Genomic DNA, 16,101 nt, shown 5'->3' on the forward strand with positions numbered 1-16,101 from the left:
AAAGATTTGTACCCATGCTTGTCTCCAGAGATCCAGTTTTCACCTCCCACATTATTCTTCTGCCTTCTAGAAGAAGGAACTTAGGGTCAACTAAGTAGAAGACAAATGTCAGTTATCACCAACCACCACTCCCCATCCAGGTGCACCTTCCCACCCCCCACAACGAAACCCCCCGGTGACTTACAGTTTTGGTTTTGTTGAGAGGTGTCATCTGAATGTAGCCTCGGTCATGTCGGGAGAGATAGAGGAAGTAGAAGGGGAAACAGGCCCAGAGGTAAAAACAAGGCACCCACACGAGGAAGCACTTGGTGAAGTCCGGGTTGCTGGTATTCCACGTGACATTCCAGTCCTGCGAACACAAACACAGGCGAGGGGTCAGCAGGACACACCCCAGAGGACAGGAGCTCACCTGGAGCATGAAACCAGCTGCCACGGGGTTTGAAGAAACAGACAAGGCTCCTATATATCCAAGGACCTCTCAGGATGAACACGCAAACTCAAAAGATCAGTAGCCAGAAAGACTGAGAAATGAGGAATAAGGGATAAAGGTACGTGGTGTCTTCTGCACGCCCACCTGAGCAACAGAGACCCTGTCTCGAAATAAATAAATAAAAATAAAGCTCTCTTAACAGGAGCATACAGGTCAGGTGCAGTGGCTCATGCCTGTAATCCCAGCACTTTGGGAGGCCAAGTGGGCAGACCACTTTAGGCCGGGAGTTCGAGACCAGCCTAGGCAAGATAGTGAGATGCTGCCTCTATGAAAAACACAAAAAGTGGCTGAGCATGGAGCGTGCCTGTATTCCCAGCCACTCAGGAGGCTGAAGTGGGAGGACTGCCTGAGCCTGGAAGGCAGAAGTTGCAACGAGCTGAGATCATGCCACTGTACTACACCCTGGGCAACAGAGCAAGACCCTATCTCACTCACACACACACACACACACACACACACACACACACACCAGTGCATACACACAAAAAACCCACCACCAACAAAAAGGTATGTAGCATCTCATCTCACATTAACAGTCCCCAGAACCTGTGGCATGTCCCACTGTAGTATGAAAGATGGAGAGAGCCATTTAAAGGAACCCTGAAGGATATTCCCTTATAACCAAAGAACCCTGTGTCATCTAGATCACTCTGACCTTGTGAACTGAGGACTTTCTAACCATCTTCATTCATCATCATCACCTTCCCCACTATGACCATCACCACCACCAATATCACTGCCAACACCATCACCGCCATCACCATCACCACCACCACCATCACCATCACCACCATCATCATCACCATCGCCACCATCACCACCACCACCACCACCACCACGGATAACAACCAAACTTCAGTTCTGTGTGCCAGGCTTTATTCTAAGTACCTCATGTGTATTATCTCCTTTCATTCTGTAATTATTTTTATCATCTCCTTTTTCAGATGTGAAACTCAGGCACAGAAGGGTTAAATACTGTGTCCAGTATCACACAGCTGGTAAGCTCTGGAGCTGAATTCAAACTCAGGCAATGTTGTTCAAGTCTGCATTTTGCCACTGAGCTGTCCAGCCTTGGAAACAAATTTTGTTTCAATTACTTTTACTTAAAAAAAAAAGCCTGTATTTTGTTAAAGAGCCATGCCAAATAGACAAATTCATAGATACATACATAAATAGATCAGACGTACCTGCCCAAGAATAAACCTCCACCATCAGCTGTTCTGTAATGAAGAATTTAAATTTTTTTTTTTTCTTTTTTTGAAATGAGGTCTTGCTCTGTTGCCCAGGCTGAAGTGTGGTGGTAAGATCACAGCTTCCTGTGCCTTGAACTTTGGGGCTCAAGCAGTCCTCCCACCTCTGCCTCCCAAGCAGCTATACTACAGGTGTGCACCACCATGCCCAACTGAAGAATTTAAATTTAATTCAAGCCATAATCTGGCAACTGACTAAACAACTTTGGGAAGACTTACTACCCTTTTTGGGGTCTCAATTTCCTACCTCCACCACAATTCAATCGGATAAAATAAGAAGTACAAAATAGGTTTCCCCACCCACAGTTTGGCCCATAGATGGCTGCTTGTTATTGCTGTTGTTTTAGGCATACTTTTTGTTTTTAAAAAAATTAGATTAGATCCCAACATTTAAAATTTGATTTCCGGCTTTTTATTTTTATTTATTTATTTTTCTTGACAGAGTCTTGCTTTGTCACCCAGACTGGAATGCAGTGGCATGATCTCAGCTCACTGCAATCTCTGCTTCTCGGGTTCAAGCGATCTCAGCTCACTGCACTCTCTGCTTCCCGGGTTCAAGTGATTTTCCTGCCTCAGCCTCCTAAGTAGCTGGGACTGCGGTCACCCCGCCTGGCTAATTTTTTTGAATTTTTAGTAGAGACAAGGTTTTACCATATTGGCCAGTCTAGTCTCAAAGTCCTAAACCTCAGGTGATCTGCCAACCTCAGTCTCCCAAAGTGCTGGAATTACAGGCGTGAGCCACCACGCCCGGTCTCTGGCATAATTTTAAAAATCAGAAAATCTTCTGGGCGCAGTGGCTCACGCCTGTCATCCCAGCACTTTGGGAGGCCGAGGCAGGAGGATCACGAGGTCAGGAGATCAAGACCATCCTGGCCAACATGGTAAAACCTCATCTCTACTAAAGTACAAAAAACCAGCCAGGCATGGTGGCGCATGCCTGTAGTCTCAGCTACTTGGGAGGCTGAGGCAGGTGAATCGCTTGAACCCGGGAGGCAGAGGTTACAGTGAGCCAATATCATGCCACTGCACTCCAGCCTGGCAACAGAGCAATACTGTGTCTCAAAAAAAAAAAAAAAAAATCAGAAAATCTGGTGGTGCTGGGCCCCATTCCTGTTACATGACCATCGGTAGGAGCTGGGAGGGGCCAGTCTTTAGATTAGGCCCAGTTGTCCATTTGGCTGCGGTCCCCAAAAAGCCCACTTCTCCCACAGCCTTCCCATCCTACCGGCCTATGCACCCTCCAAATAGCTCTGATTCCAACAGCCCTCCCACGATCACCTGAGACCCCCATGGAATGTCAAGGAACCCAGACCCTTACAGCTCCACACAGCTTTAAAGCCATATCCAAAAAAAAAAAAAAGTTAAAAATGAGAAATGAGGGAAATAAGATCACTTCACTTAAAAAAAAAGTGTCAATCTGATCAAAATATACATGTTCCAATAATTAAAGAGATCTAGTTATTAGGATGGGCGCGGTGGCTCATGTCTGTAATCCCAGCACTTTGGGAGGCCTAGGCAGGCAGTCAGGAGTCTGAGACAAGCCCGGCCAACATGGCAAGACCCCCCCATAAAAACATAATTTTTATATTTTACTAAAAACATAAAAATTAGCCGGGCAGGGTAGTGCACGTCCGTAATCCCAGCTACTAGGGAGGCTCAGGCAGGAGAATCACCTGAACCCGGGAGGCAAAGGTTGCAGTGAGCTGAGATTGCACCACTGCACTCCAGCCTGGGCAACACAGTCTCCATCTCAAAAAAAAAAAAAAAAAAAAAGTAAACCTTACAAGGCCAACACATACAAAGAGATTTAGCTAGGAAACATCAAGACACAAACCCTAAAAAGGACAAAGTTCACATCTTTTTGGCCTGGCACATTTGGAACACAGCCTTGTAAAGAAGAAGTTGATCGTGGAGAAGGCATGACATCTCAAAGACTGATTATTTTAATTAATTTCATACTACTGTTAATTCCTCAGGTGATGGCTGAAAAAAGGATTAAACTGTTGGTGGTCATTATATACAGAACAGCTTCTGAGCAGTTGCCAGTAAAAGCTCATTCCAAAGGAATGTGCCCTGCTAGAAAGAAAACAATACCAAGACTTGACATATGCAGCTATGTATACAAGAGACGTAGTTCCAATGTTAAACATTTAATTGACCTGATCCTAGCCCCAAATTATTCCTTGCCAGGACTATTGCAATTGCTTCCTAAGTCTTCACTGCCTCCAGCCTCTCCTTGTCCTACTGAGTCGTCCCCGCTACAGCCAGTGCTCCCCACCACAGTCAGTGTTCCCCACCACAGCCAGTCCTCCCCATCATAGCCACAGAATTATCTATGTACACATCCATATGTATACCCATGGATATATTTATCACCCAACCATGAACCCATCCATCCATCCACCCACCCACTCACCAATTCATCCATCCACCTACCCATCCACCAATTCATCCATCCACCCTACCCACCTACCAATTCATTCACCCATCCATCCATCCACCCACCCACCAGTTCATCCATCCATCCACCCACCCACCAATTCACCCATCCACCCTACCCACCTACCAATTCATTCACCCATCAATCCATCCATCCACCCACCTACCAATTCATCCACCCATCCACCAACCCACCAGTTCATTCATCCATCCACCTACCCATCCACCAATTCATCCATCCACCCTACCCACCTACCAATTCATTCACCCATCAATCCATCTACCCACCCAACAGTTCATCCATCCATCCACCAACCAATCCATCCACCTGTCTATGTATCCATCTACCCAACCAACTATCCATCCATGCATCCACCCATGTCTCCCTCTCTTTGTAATTATTTTTAATAGGTAATATATTTGTGTGCTAAAACTCTTTCAAATTACTCAAAAAGGTATACAGCGAAAAACATGTCTTTCTCCCCAAATTAACAGCCCCCCACCATTCCTACCCTACAGGCAAGCTACCATTGCTAACATCTTACATTCTTCCAGATATATTCCAAATACGACCTATTTTGTTGCCGCAAAAGGCACTACGATACTCCATTCTATACCTTGCTTTTTTTTACTTAGCTAATATTAAAAACTGGACTTTTTTTTTTTTTTTTTTTGAGACAAGGTCTCACTCTGTTGCCCAGGCTGGAATGCAGTGGTGCAATCACAGCTCACTGCAGCCTCAACCTCTCAGGCTCCAGCAATCCTCCCACCTCAGCCTCCTGAGCAGCTAGGACCACAGGAACATACCACCATGCCCAGCTAATTTTGTATTTTTAGTAGAAATGCGGTTTTGCCATGTTGCTCAGGCTGGTCTCAAAGTCCTGAGCTCAAGTGATCCACTCGCCTTGGCCACCCAAAATGCTGGCATCACAGGTGTGAACCACCACACACAGCCTTTGGAAACTGATCTTTATCACTAACATAGATGTGTTTTATTCTTCATATTTCTTTTGAACAAAGAGGTAAAAGGGACAAGTCTTCTCATTCCATTCCCTATGCCCCTCCCCTCAGTTCCTCTCTCTAGAGGCAATGATCATGGGTTGCTTATGTCTTCTTTCAGAAAATATTTTATACAAAAATAACTAAATATATATCTTCTGTTATCAAATGGAAGGAAGCATAGATTACATAGTGTTCTGTACTTTGCTTTTTTCTCTTAATCACAGATTTTAAAGATCATCCCGCAGTATACATGAACAGTTTCCTCACTCTTTGTTACGGCTGCTTTGTATTCTATTGTAGGGATGAACTTGACTTCCATCGGTCTCCTGGGGACTTGGCATTGGTGTTGCTCTTACAAACAATGCAGCATTGAATAAACAGCTTGGTAGGAGCCTTATTTCACACTCAAGCAAGAGTGTTGATAAGATCACTTTCTCTGCCAGGTGTGGTGGCTCCCATCTGTAACTCCAGCATTTTGGGAGGCCCAGGTGGGAGGATGCCATGAGCCCAGGAGTTTGAAACCACCCTGGGCAACATAATGAGACTCTGTCTCACATATATATAAACTTTCAAAAAAGGAACCTGCCAGGTCAAAGGGTGCCTACAGTAACATTTAGACAGACACTGCCCTCCAAATGGGGAACATCAATTCATACTCCAGCTGGTAAGGTACAAAGGCAATTACTTCACAAAGCACAGCAGATAACAAGTTTCTGACCTCTGCCAGTCTGAGGTGAAAAATATCTCTCTGTAGTTTAAGTTCCTTTTCTCTTTATCATGAGTAAAACTGAGGGTCTTTCCATATGGATTTAAAAGCAATCACGCTTTCCTGCTCAGAGGAAGATTCATAGACTTAGATATTTGCATTAATAAATAGGGCAGATCTAATGGCCTTCTCTCTTCTGCTGGGAAACAACTTCCCATGGCTCCCTATTGGCTTTTAAGAACCAACCCTGGCTGGGCGCCGTGGCTCACGCTTGTAATCCCAGCACTTTGGGAGGCTGAGGCGGGTGGATCACGAGGTCAGCAGATCAAGACCACAGTGAAACCCCGTCTCTACTAAAAATACAAAAAATTAGCCAGGCGTGGTGGCGGGCGCCTGTAGTCCCAGCTACTTGGAGAGGCTGGGGCAGGAGAATGGCGTGCACCCGGGAGGCAGAGCTTACAGTGAGCCGAGATCGCGCCACTGCACTCCAGCCTGGGCGACAAAGCGAGACTCCATCTCAAAAAAATAAAAAATAAAAAAAAATAACCAACCCTTGCAGTGATCCATGAGGCCTTCCTTCTACATTCAAGTCCCATCTACTTCTCCTACAATTTCTCCCACCGTGTTCCCCAGATGTGCCAACTCAGGCATTTACTTAAAGAAGTATTTACCAAGCTTGTTGTCAGATAATGTTCTAGACACTGTTGCAGGCACTGGAGATTCTGAAAGGCTGTGGTTCCCGCCTTCAAGGCATTCCCCAACTGCTGGTCAAATAAATGGTTTCTTCAGTCACCTCTTGCTAGATCCTCTCTCTGCAATGTCTTTCTGTCCTAACAAACGCCCATTCATCCTTCAAAATCCAACTCAGGCACCTCATTTAAAAAGCTTCCTCCACACTCCCCAAACAACCTGCCCCCAACCTGTGCAATGATCTTCTTACTTGTCCACCGTCAATTTCCTCCTTTGTTTTGGTTTTGTTACTGTTGTTTTGGTTATTAAGTAATAATCTGGCTAGACACAGTAGTTTGCACTTATAACCTCGGCATTTTGGGAGGCCAAGGCAGGAGGATCACTTGAGCCCAGGAGTTCAAGACCAGCCTGGGAAACATAATGACACCCTCTTTTTTAATACAATAATTTAAAATTATTTTGAAAAAATTTAACAATTAAACAACAATCCATCCAGGTAGAGACTAGCTATGACCACTCACTTCCTAATTGAGCAGATGTAGATTCAAATTCAGGCCTTAACCCCATGTGAACTTCGGCAACTCAATTTCTCCAAGCTTCACTCTCCTGATAAGTAAAAAGAGTCAGAAAAGCTGGACACGGTGGCTCACGTCTGTAATCCCGGCACTTTGGGAGGCCGACACGGGTGGATCGCTTGAGCCCAGGAGTTCAAAACCAGCCTGGACAACATGGCGAAACCCGTCTCTACTAAAAACACAAAAATTAGCCAGGCATGGTGAACTCGCCTATAATCCCAGCTACTCAGTGGGCTGAAGCAGGAGATCACCTGAGCCTTGGAAGGTAGACACTGCAGTGAGATATAATCACACCATTGCACTCCAACCTGGGCAACGGAGTGAGAACCTGCTTCAAAAAAAAGGAAGGCCAGGCGCGGTGGCTCACGCCTGTAATCCCAGCACTTTGGGAGGCCGAGGAAGGCGGATCACGAGGTCAAGAGATCGAGGCCATGCTGGCCAACATACTGGAAACCCCGTTTCTATCAAAAACACAAAAATGAGCTGGATGTGGTGGCGTGCCCCTGTAGTCCCAGCTACTGGGGAGGCTGAGGCAGGAGAATTGCTTGAACCCAGGAGGCAGAGGTTGCAGTGAGCCAAGATCGTGCCACTGCACTCCAGCCTGGCAACAGAGCAAGACTCCGCCTCAAATAAATAAATAAATAAAATTGGAAATCACAGTCATTCCTACAATTAAAATCAAGCCAAACCAGCACAGTGGTGAGCTATATCTAACCCCTAGCTTGGAACTCATACCTCAAACACTCAAATTCTAATGTTGATTGAGCCCCCACTGTGTGTGAGACACTGAGTCCTGGGAAAAGAGGGGTGGACAAAACCCTGTTCTGACCTTTCCAAGATGAAATAGAAGCTGTTTTGCCAAGCACGGTGGCTCACATCTATAATCCCAGCACTTTGGGAGGCCAAGGCAGGCAGATCGCCTGAGTTCAGGAGTTCACCACCAACCTGAGCAACATGGCAAAACCCTATCTCTACGAAAAATACAAAAATTAGCTGGGCATGGTGGCGTGTGCCTGCAGTCCCAGCTACCTGGGGAGCTGAAGTGGGAGAATTGCTTGAGCTCAGGAGGTTGAGGCTGCAGTGAGCTGAGGTCACGCCATTGCACTCCAGCCTGGGTGACAGAGCAAGACCCTGTCTCAAAAAAATAAAATTAAAATAAAAAAAATAAGCCATCTGATGAGAAAGCTGGAGGACTCAGTTTATCTGAGTGTTCATTCCAGACAGTTAAGTGATTATTTCATCCTTAAAATCCTCACAAAGAAGTTTCGACACCGCCCAAAAGCCACTGTAATACTTCATGTCATTCATTTATTCAACAAACAGCTGACCCTTCAACAACACACATTTAAACTGCACGGGTCCACTTATACTGAGATTATGCTTCTGCCTCTGCCACCCCTGAGACAGCAAGACCAACCCCTCCCCTTCCTCCTCCTCCTCCGCCTCCTCAACGTGAAGACAATGAAGATGAAGACCTTTATGATGATCCACTTTCACTTAATAGTAAAAATCTCTCTTATGAATTAATCTTAACATTTTCTTTTCTCTACCTTGCTTCACTGTAAAAACACAGTATATAATATATATACAAGATATGAGTTAGGCCAAGTGCAGTGGCTCACGCCTATAATCCCAGCACTTTAGGAGGCCGAGGCAGGTGAATAGCTTGAGGGCAGGAGTTTGAGACCAGCCTGGGCAACACAGCAAGATCCCCATCTCTATCAAAAAACAACAACAAAATTAGTGTTATCAACTGCTTATGTTCTTGGTAAGGCTTCCAGTCAACAGTAAGCTGTTAGTAGTTAAACTTTTAGGGAGTTGAAAGTTAGACCTGAATTTTCTTTCCTTTTTTTTTTTTTTTTTTTTTTAAGACAGAGTCTTACTCTGTCACCCAAGCTGGAGTGCAATGGCGCGATCTCGGCTCACTGCAGCGTCCGCCTACCAGGTTCAAGCAATTCTCATGCCTCAGCTTCTCAAGTAGCTGGGATTACAGGCACCCGCCACCACACCCAGCTAATTTTTGTACAGACAGGGTTTTACCATGTTGGGCAGGCTGGTCTCAAACTCCTGACCTCAAGTGATCTGCCTGCCTTGGCCTCCCAAAGTGCTGAGATTACAGGCATGAGCCACCACACCTGGCTAAATTTTTGTAGAGATGGGCTTTCACCATGTTGGCCAGACTAGTCTCGAACTCCTGACCTCAGGTGATCCACCTGCCTCGGCCTCCCAAAGTGCTGAGATTACAGGTGTAAGCCACCGCGCTGCATCCTAAATTTTCAACTACATGGGGCATCAGCACTCCTAACCCCTGAACTGTTCCAAGGTCAACTGTTATTTACTAAGCCCCAGGCACAGTTCTAGGTGCTGGCATTACAGCCATAAACAAACACAGGCCAAAATCCCTGCCCCTATGGAGCTGATCTTTTGGTAGGAGTTTACAGAGTAGGCACAATACTTAAGCAAAATATTACATGTATTAGAAGGCAGTAAGTGCTACTGGGGGTGTAGATGGGGGACAGAGATTTGCTAGTGGAGGGAAAGAACGGGATGCCTGAGGTGACACCTGAACAAAGTTTGAAGGTGAGGGACATAGCAGGTAGGAGAAACAGCAAGTGCAAAGGCCCTGAGGCAAGGGCAGGCCTGGCCACAAGTGTGGCTGGAGGAGAGTGAGACAGAAAGCAGCCGGAGAAGAAGTCAGGGAGGCCAAGGGGACAGATGCTGCCCAGCCCTCGAGGCCACTGTAAGCCCTTTGGCTTGTACCCTCAAGGACATGGGGAACTACTGCAGGGTTTTAGTAGAAGAGGGACAGCTGGGCCAAGACTAGACTGTAGGGGTCAAGGGCAGAGTAGGCACAGCAGCGAAGAGGTGACTGTTTTCTTTTTTTTTTTTTTGAGACAGAGTCTCACTGTCACCCAGGCTGGAGTGCAGTGGCGAACTCTCGGCTCACTGCAACCTCCAACCCCACTGGGCTCAAGCGATTCTCCTGCCTCAGCCTCCCAAGTAGCTGGGATTACAGGCGCCCACCACCAGGCTCAGCTAATTTTTGTATTTTTAGTTGAGACAGGTTTTCACCATTCTGCCCAGACTGGTCTCAAACTCCTGGCCTCAAATGATCCGTCTGCCTTGGCCTCCCAAAGTGCCAGGATTACAGGCATGAGCCACGGCGCCCGGACTGAGGTGACTGTTCAAATCCAGAAATTGGCCAACGATGACTCGAGCCAGAGTGGAAGTCGGGGAAGCCATGAAAAGCAGCCCGTTTGAGGCAACGGGCAACACGATTTGCTGACAGATGTGATAGGAATGGGAGGAGAAAAAGAGAAGTCAAAGCTGGAGACTGACATGGGAAGAGGAAGCTCACGTTCTTCAGGAACATGGTCAGTGGGAGACACCCACATAGAGAGATCAGTTCCTAAAAGTTGTGTCCACAAACAGAAAAGGTTTTTTCCGTCCCCCATCTACCACCAGGTCCCAAAGGCGAGGCAGCCCCTCCAGGCTATCACAAACGGAGCTTGTCCTCAGAGAAAGAGAACACGACCCTTCAGGAGAGTCTTGGCCAAAGGGACCGGCTGCAGCTGCCTTCTGCAAGGCCCCTCGTGGCTGCAGTGGCTCCATTTGGCCAAGGAACCCTGAATCCGCTCCTGATTGGCCTGAATCATGAACCCATTTGGACCAGGAACCCTGAGTCCACTCCTGCCCAGGCCTCCCCCGGGTCACCCTCATCTCCTCCCAAAGCCATTCACCTTGCCACCCTGCACCCTGTCATGTCACCATCCTGGACCTCAGTGTCCACATCCATTAAATGGGATGGGTGGAGGGGATGGCCCCCCAAGATCTGACATCCCTTTCCACTCTAACACTTCATAAGGAAGGGAGAGAGGAAGGGTCTGGAAGGAGGGACAGCCAAAAAGGGGGAAAACAGGCTGAGCATGGTGGCTCACGCCTGTAATCCCAACACCTTGGGAGGCTGAGGCAGGTTGACCACCTGAAGTCAGGAGTTCAAGACCAGCCTGGCCAACATGATGAAACCCCGTCTCTACGGGGGTTTTGTAAAGTTTTGTAAAAATACAAAACTTAGCCAGGCGTGGTGGCTGTGCGCCTGTAATCCCAGCTACTCGGAAGCCTGAGGCAGGGGAATCATGTGAACGCAGCAGGCAGAGGTTGTAGTGAACCGAGATCACACCACTGCACCCTAGCCTGGGCGACACAGCAAGACACCATCTCAAAAAAAAAAAAACAAGGGTGGGGAGGGGAAAACAGAGGAAGTAGGAGAAGGCTAAGGGATGGATTTGAAAAGCAAAGCCACACTTGGAGGAGGAGAAAAAATTGGCTCTTCGTAGACTGCTGTTGAGCCAAGGGGAAGAATTAAACCAGGGATCAGACTGACTCCAAGGCCCAGACCTAGCCCCAAGAGGAATTCCTAATAGCTTCTAAGATATTCTTCCTCGGCGGCTAAGTCAGATATTCAGGGGGTTACTGAGTTGGTGGATGCCACAGAGCATCTCAGAGGTGCACATCAACCCTGGGACCAGCTCACTCCATCGACGGTGACACACAGCTGCAGCTTCCTTCTGGTCTTCTCCAGTGGCAGTCGGTGCAACAGCAAAAATTAACTGGAGAATTCAGGTGGCGACGACCACTGATCTTTACTGAGCGCTGTGTGCCAAGCAGCAACATTTTAAGTCCTTGCTAAGGATTCACTCACTTATTCCTCAAGTCACCGCTATTCACTAGGTACTACGTTATCCCACATAGGGAAACTGAGGCACGGAGCGACGAAGTAACCTGCCTCAGCAGCAGAGGTGAATTTGCTCTGAGCCACCACACTATACTGCTTAATACTAAGTTGTTTTCTCTGCTTTTCCATAATTTCCAATTTTTCTACACAGGGCCTGAAACACAATTTTTTTTTTCTTTTGAGACAGTCTCTCTGTCGCCCAGGTTGGAGTGCAGTGATGTGATCTCAGCTCACTGCAACCTCTTCCCAGGTTCAAGCAATTCTCCCGCCTCAGCCTCCCAAGTAGCTGGAATTACAGGCGTCAATCACCAGGCCCAGCTAATTTTTGTATTTTGAGTAGAGATGGGGTTTTGCCATGTTGGTCAGGCTGGTCTTGAACCCCTGACCTCAAGTGATCCGCCTGCCTTGGCCTTCCAAAGTGCTGGGATTACAGGCATGAGCTACTACACCTGGCCCTCTTTTTTTTGAGACAGGGTCTCAGTCTGTGGCCCAGACTGGAGTGCAGTGACCGTGATCTCAGCTCATTGCAACCTCCACCCCCACAGCCTTCAAGTGATTCTAGTGCCTCAGCCTCCCTAGTAGCTGGGACCACAGGTGCCACACCACCATGCCCAGCTTTTTTTTTTTTTTTTTTTTTTTTGGTATTATTAGTAGAGACGGGGTCAATCCATGTTGCCTAGGCTGGTCTCGAACTCCTGACCTCAAGCAATCCGCCTGCCTCAGCCTCCCAAAGTGCTGGGATTACAGGCATGAGCCACTGCACCCGGCCTGCTTTTTTTTTTTTTTTTTTTTTTTTTTAATGAACTCACAAAAAGTCCCAGGCCCATTTTTCCAACCATCATTCCAACATCAACCACAAAGCAGCGCCTCCTACCAGTCCCACCCCCATGAGAAAAGAAAGCCAAGGGCTGCTGTGACCTGTCCTCAGGCCCCATTTTCCGTTTTGATAGCAAAGTTCTCCTTTTCTCTTCCCAGAGCATCTGTCTGAGTAAAGGTCAACAGAACCCTTATCATGGGCCATTTCCATCTTCTGGGTTTTCTGGACATTTCCTGTGGCTCAGAGGCAGACAGTAGCCCAGAAACAAAGCTCTGACAGAGTCACGCGAGGCCCACTAACCTTGACTTTTCTAAGCACATGACCTTGGTCACAACAGGAGCCAGGCACGAGTGCCTCACTGCCTTTTCACAGCCCAATCCCATCTCCACCAGCTGAAGAAAAGGGGAATCCAAAGGAAGAACAAGGAGCTTAAAACACACAACTTCATCTTTGGAAAAAATAATATTTAATACTAACCATTGTTTATCTCCGTGCAGGGCACAAGCTGAGCCACTTACAAGATTAACTCATTGACCCTTCACAACAACCCAAGAAGGCTGCCACATTTTTGGCTCCTGTCCAATTTTAGAGATGAGGAAAGTGAGGCACACAGAGGGAAAGTGGCTTGCTCAAGGTCACACAGTTATCCGACTGCCTGGGAGGCCAGTCGCTCCTGGCCTTGGACACGCTACCTTGAAAAACACAAAAACAGCCGGGCACAGAGGCCCATGCCTGTAATCTCAACACTTTTGGAGGCCAAGGCAGGAGGATCACTTGAGCCCAGGAGTATGAGACCAGCCTGGGCAATATAGTGTGAATCTGTCTCTATAAAAAATACAAAAATTAGCTGGGCGTGGTGGCACACGCCTATAGTCCCAGGTACTTGGGAGGCTGAGTTAGGAGGACCACTTGAGCCGGGGAGGCAGAGATTGCAGTAAGCTGAGATCGTGCCACTGCACTCCAGCCTGGGTGACAGAGCAAGACTCTGTCTCAAAAAAGAAAAAAGCAACAACTACCTACTTTCTAGCTTTCAGTTAATTATATTTCAATTTTCCCACTCAGGCCCCAGTTGCCTCCTCTCAAATTCTGGTTCCAAGGCACCTCCAACAAGTCTTGGAATCCAGACAGCAGAAATACGCAAGGTCAAACACGGGGATGGGGTACCTACCAGAGGCAGAGATCAGCTACAATTACCCCCAAGCAAAACCCAACCGCCTGGCAATTTCTGTGGCAGAAAGTCCTTAACGAAGGAAAAAATAAAAATAAAGAAAATAAACATTAAAAAAAAAATTACAACTGGACTTCGGGAATGAGTTTCTTAAGATAAACAAAGCGCACCCCAAACATACTCATTAGCCATCAACTACCAATTGCCATCAATAAAATACGTCCTGATACAAAACCTCATGGATGTTCACCCTGTTTTGCCCCCTCCTCAATTCAGGAGAAGAAAATAAACAAGAGAATATTCTGGAATTCACAGCAACACGAACCCAGATCACCATGTGAATCTTTGCAAAAAATAATCTTGCTGTTACTACACCTGGCAACAAGGGAGCCACAGGTTTTCCCCTGCTAAAGAAAGGCCATCTGCAAAGAGGCTCCAATCACTCCCAGACCCTCAAGGCAAAGTCTGTGTTCTATTTCCACCCCTGGGGTCACTCTCCAACCCCACTGGCTTAAAATGGGAGACATATCAAAGTGTGGTAGGTTATTAAACACAATAATACCCTATAAAAAAACAAACAAACAAAACCAAACCCTCCAATGGGGCCCTGGAGGATGACTTTTCAACACTCCAAATGCAACCCTCAAGGAAAGGCCGGCAAAACAGGACAAGAAAGTATTTTTGGAAGCTGATCACCACCTCCTAAGAACCAAGGCTGTTTCTCCTGATTTCTAAACAAAAGAGGAGAGAGAAACAGTCGTGTCCAGATTTGCCTACTGCGTTCACCAACAATCAAGACAGCACGAGACAGAAGTGCCTTCCTTCCTGGAACAAAGAGGCAAATCGCATTACGGAGAAGCTGAAGCCCAAAAGACTGGGGCTTAAACCACAGCAAGTGGACTCCAGACACCCAGTCAGGCTCCGCAGGCCACGTTACAGAAGAAAACTTGCCGGGGTTAAATCTAAGGGGCATCCCCACAGAGAAGCTCCACGTGTTGCAGGGAAGGGAGGGCAGGATCACAGCTACCAGGGTCCTGGGCGTCCTCAGCTGCACCCCAAGTCTGCCCCGAGCCGAGGCTCAGGTAGGGCACATCAAGGGTGAACATCCCCCTTCTTCCCTGGTTCCCCCAAACTTCCCCCACAGTATTTAAGTAGAAAGAACAAAAAAAAAAACAAAGCTAGGTAACCACAGAAGAGTAACGTGGCTTGTACGACAACTTTGGGGAGACAATGAAAGTCCCCGTCTACAATCTAAGCCCCTCCCCAGCTCACCCCGTTGGTCACGGAGTATTTTTCGTGAAAAGGGGGGACCCTAACCACAAAAAAGATGGGAAAACAGAAGCAGAGACACCCCTCTTCCCGCCCCCCATCTCTAGCGTCCCCTTCCTTGGAAAGTTGTTTTTACAGACGGGAAGCCCAAAACAGGAAGGCCTCCTCACCGCGGCTCTGACCCGACCCGACCCGACCCTCCAAAACCCCAGGGCTGGGCACGCGGCCCCCCACGCTCTGCTCCGCAGGAACCGAGCCACCCAAGTTTCCCCCATGCCTTGCACCCCCGAAAGGGGCTGGGCCGCGGGCGACGTGAGGGTCCCGGGCCCCCCAGGCCGGCAGCAGAGCGGGGAGCGGGGTGCCCCGGGCGGCTGCGGGCCCGGTGCTTTCCCTCCCCGCCGGCCTCCCTCCGTCCCGCCGGCCTCACGCGGCCCCCGGCACGTACCGAGAGCGGGTCGGAGCCATCGGCGCTGCAGAAGCCCCGGAACGCCATGCCGGTGGCGCAGGCGGCGGCGGGCACCGGGCGGCGGGTGATCGGGCGGCGGGTGATCGGGCCCGGCTGCTGGCGCTGGCGCTGGCGGCTGCGGCGGCGCAGGGAGCCGGACTGGGGCCGCAACGCCGCCTGGTTGGCCCGCGCGTCACGGGGATGCGGCGGCCCCGCCCCGCCCCACCCCGCCCCGGCGCTCGCTCACCTCGCGCGTCTCGGCGTGGGCAGCCGGACCAGCCACCTCTCGGCGCCCCGGGCCTGGACCCCGCGCCTGGACCCCGCGCCACCCCCACCCCAGATCCTCCAAGGCCTAGGCCCACCCGCTCGCGGACGGGCCTGGGGAGCGTTGGCTCGCCTTCCGGAAGCGCCTGGGATCTTTGGGGCCACACACCCTGCGACCACTTTTCAAATAGTTTAAGGACAGTAACCGTCACCAGGGGAAAGTAACGTGAACGGAGCCCCCTACCTGCCTG

At 48.6% G+C, this 16,101-nt stretch overlaps 1 protein-coding gene across 1 annotated transcript in view; it reads right to left on the bottom strand.

Annotated features, from left to right (window-relative positions):
• The window catches only part of LOC115932992 (uncharacterized), a 179,663-nt gene extending 163,863 nt beyond the window's left edge, over positions 1–15,800 (bottom strand). Inside the window, 2 exon segments of the mRNA XM_063699505.1 lie at positions 185–349; positions 15,587–15,800. Of these exon segments, the coding sequence (XP_063555575.1) occupies positions 185–349; positions 15,587–15,634 (213 nt within the window). The 5' untranslated portion in view covers positions 15,635–15,800.
• Between the last annotated feature and the right edge of the window lie 301 nt (positions 15,801–16,101).

Source organism: Gorilla gorilla, chromosome 18 (genome assembly GCF_029281585.2).
Source record: "Gorilla gorilla gorilla isolate KB3781 chromosome 18, NHGRI_mGorGor1-v2.1_pri, whole genome shotgun sequence".
NCBI classification, from domain to species: Eukaryota; Metazoa; Chordata; class Mammalia; order Primates; family Hominidae; genus Gorilla; species Gorilla gorilla.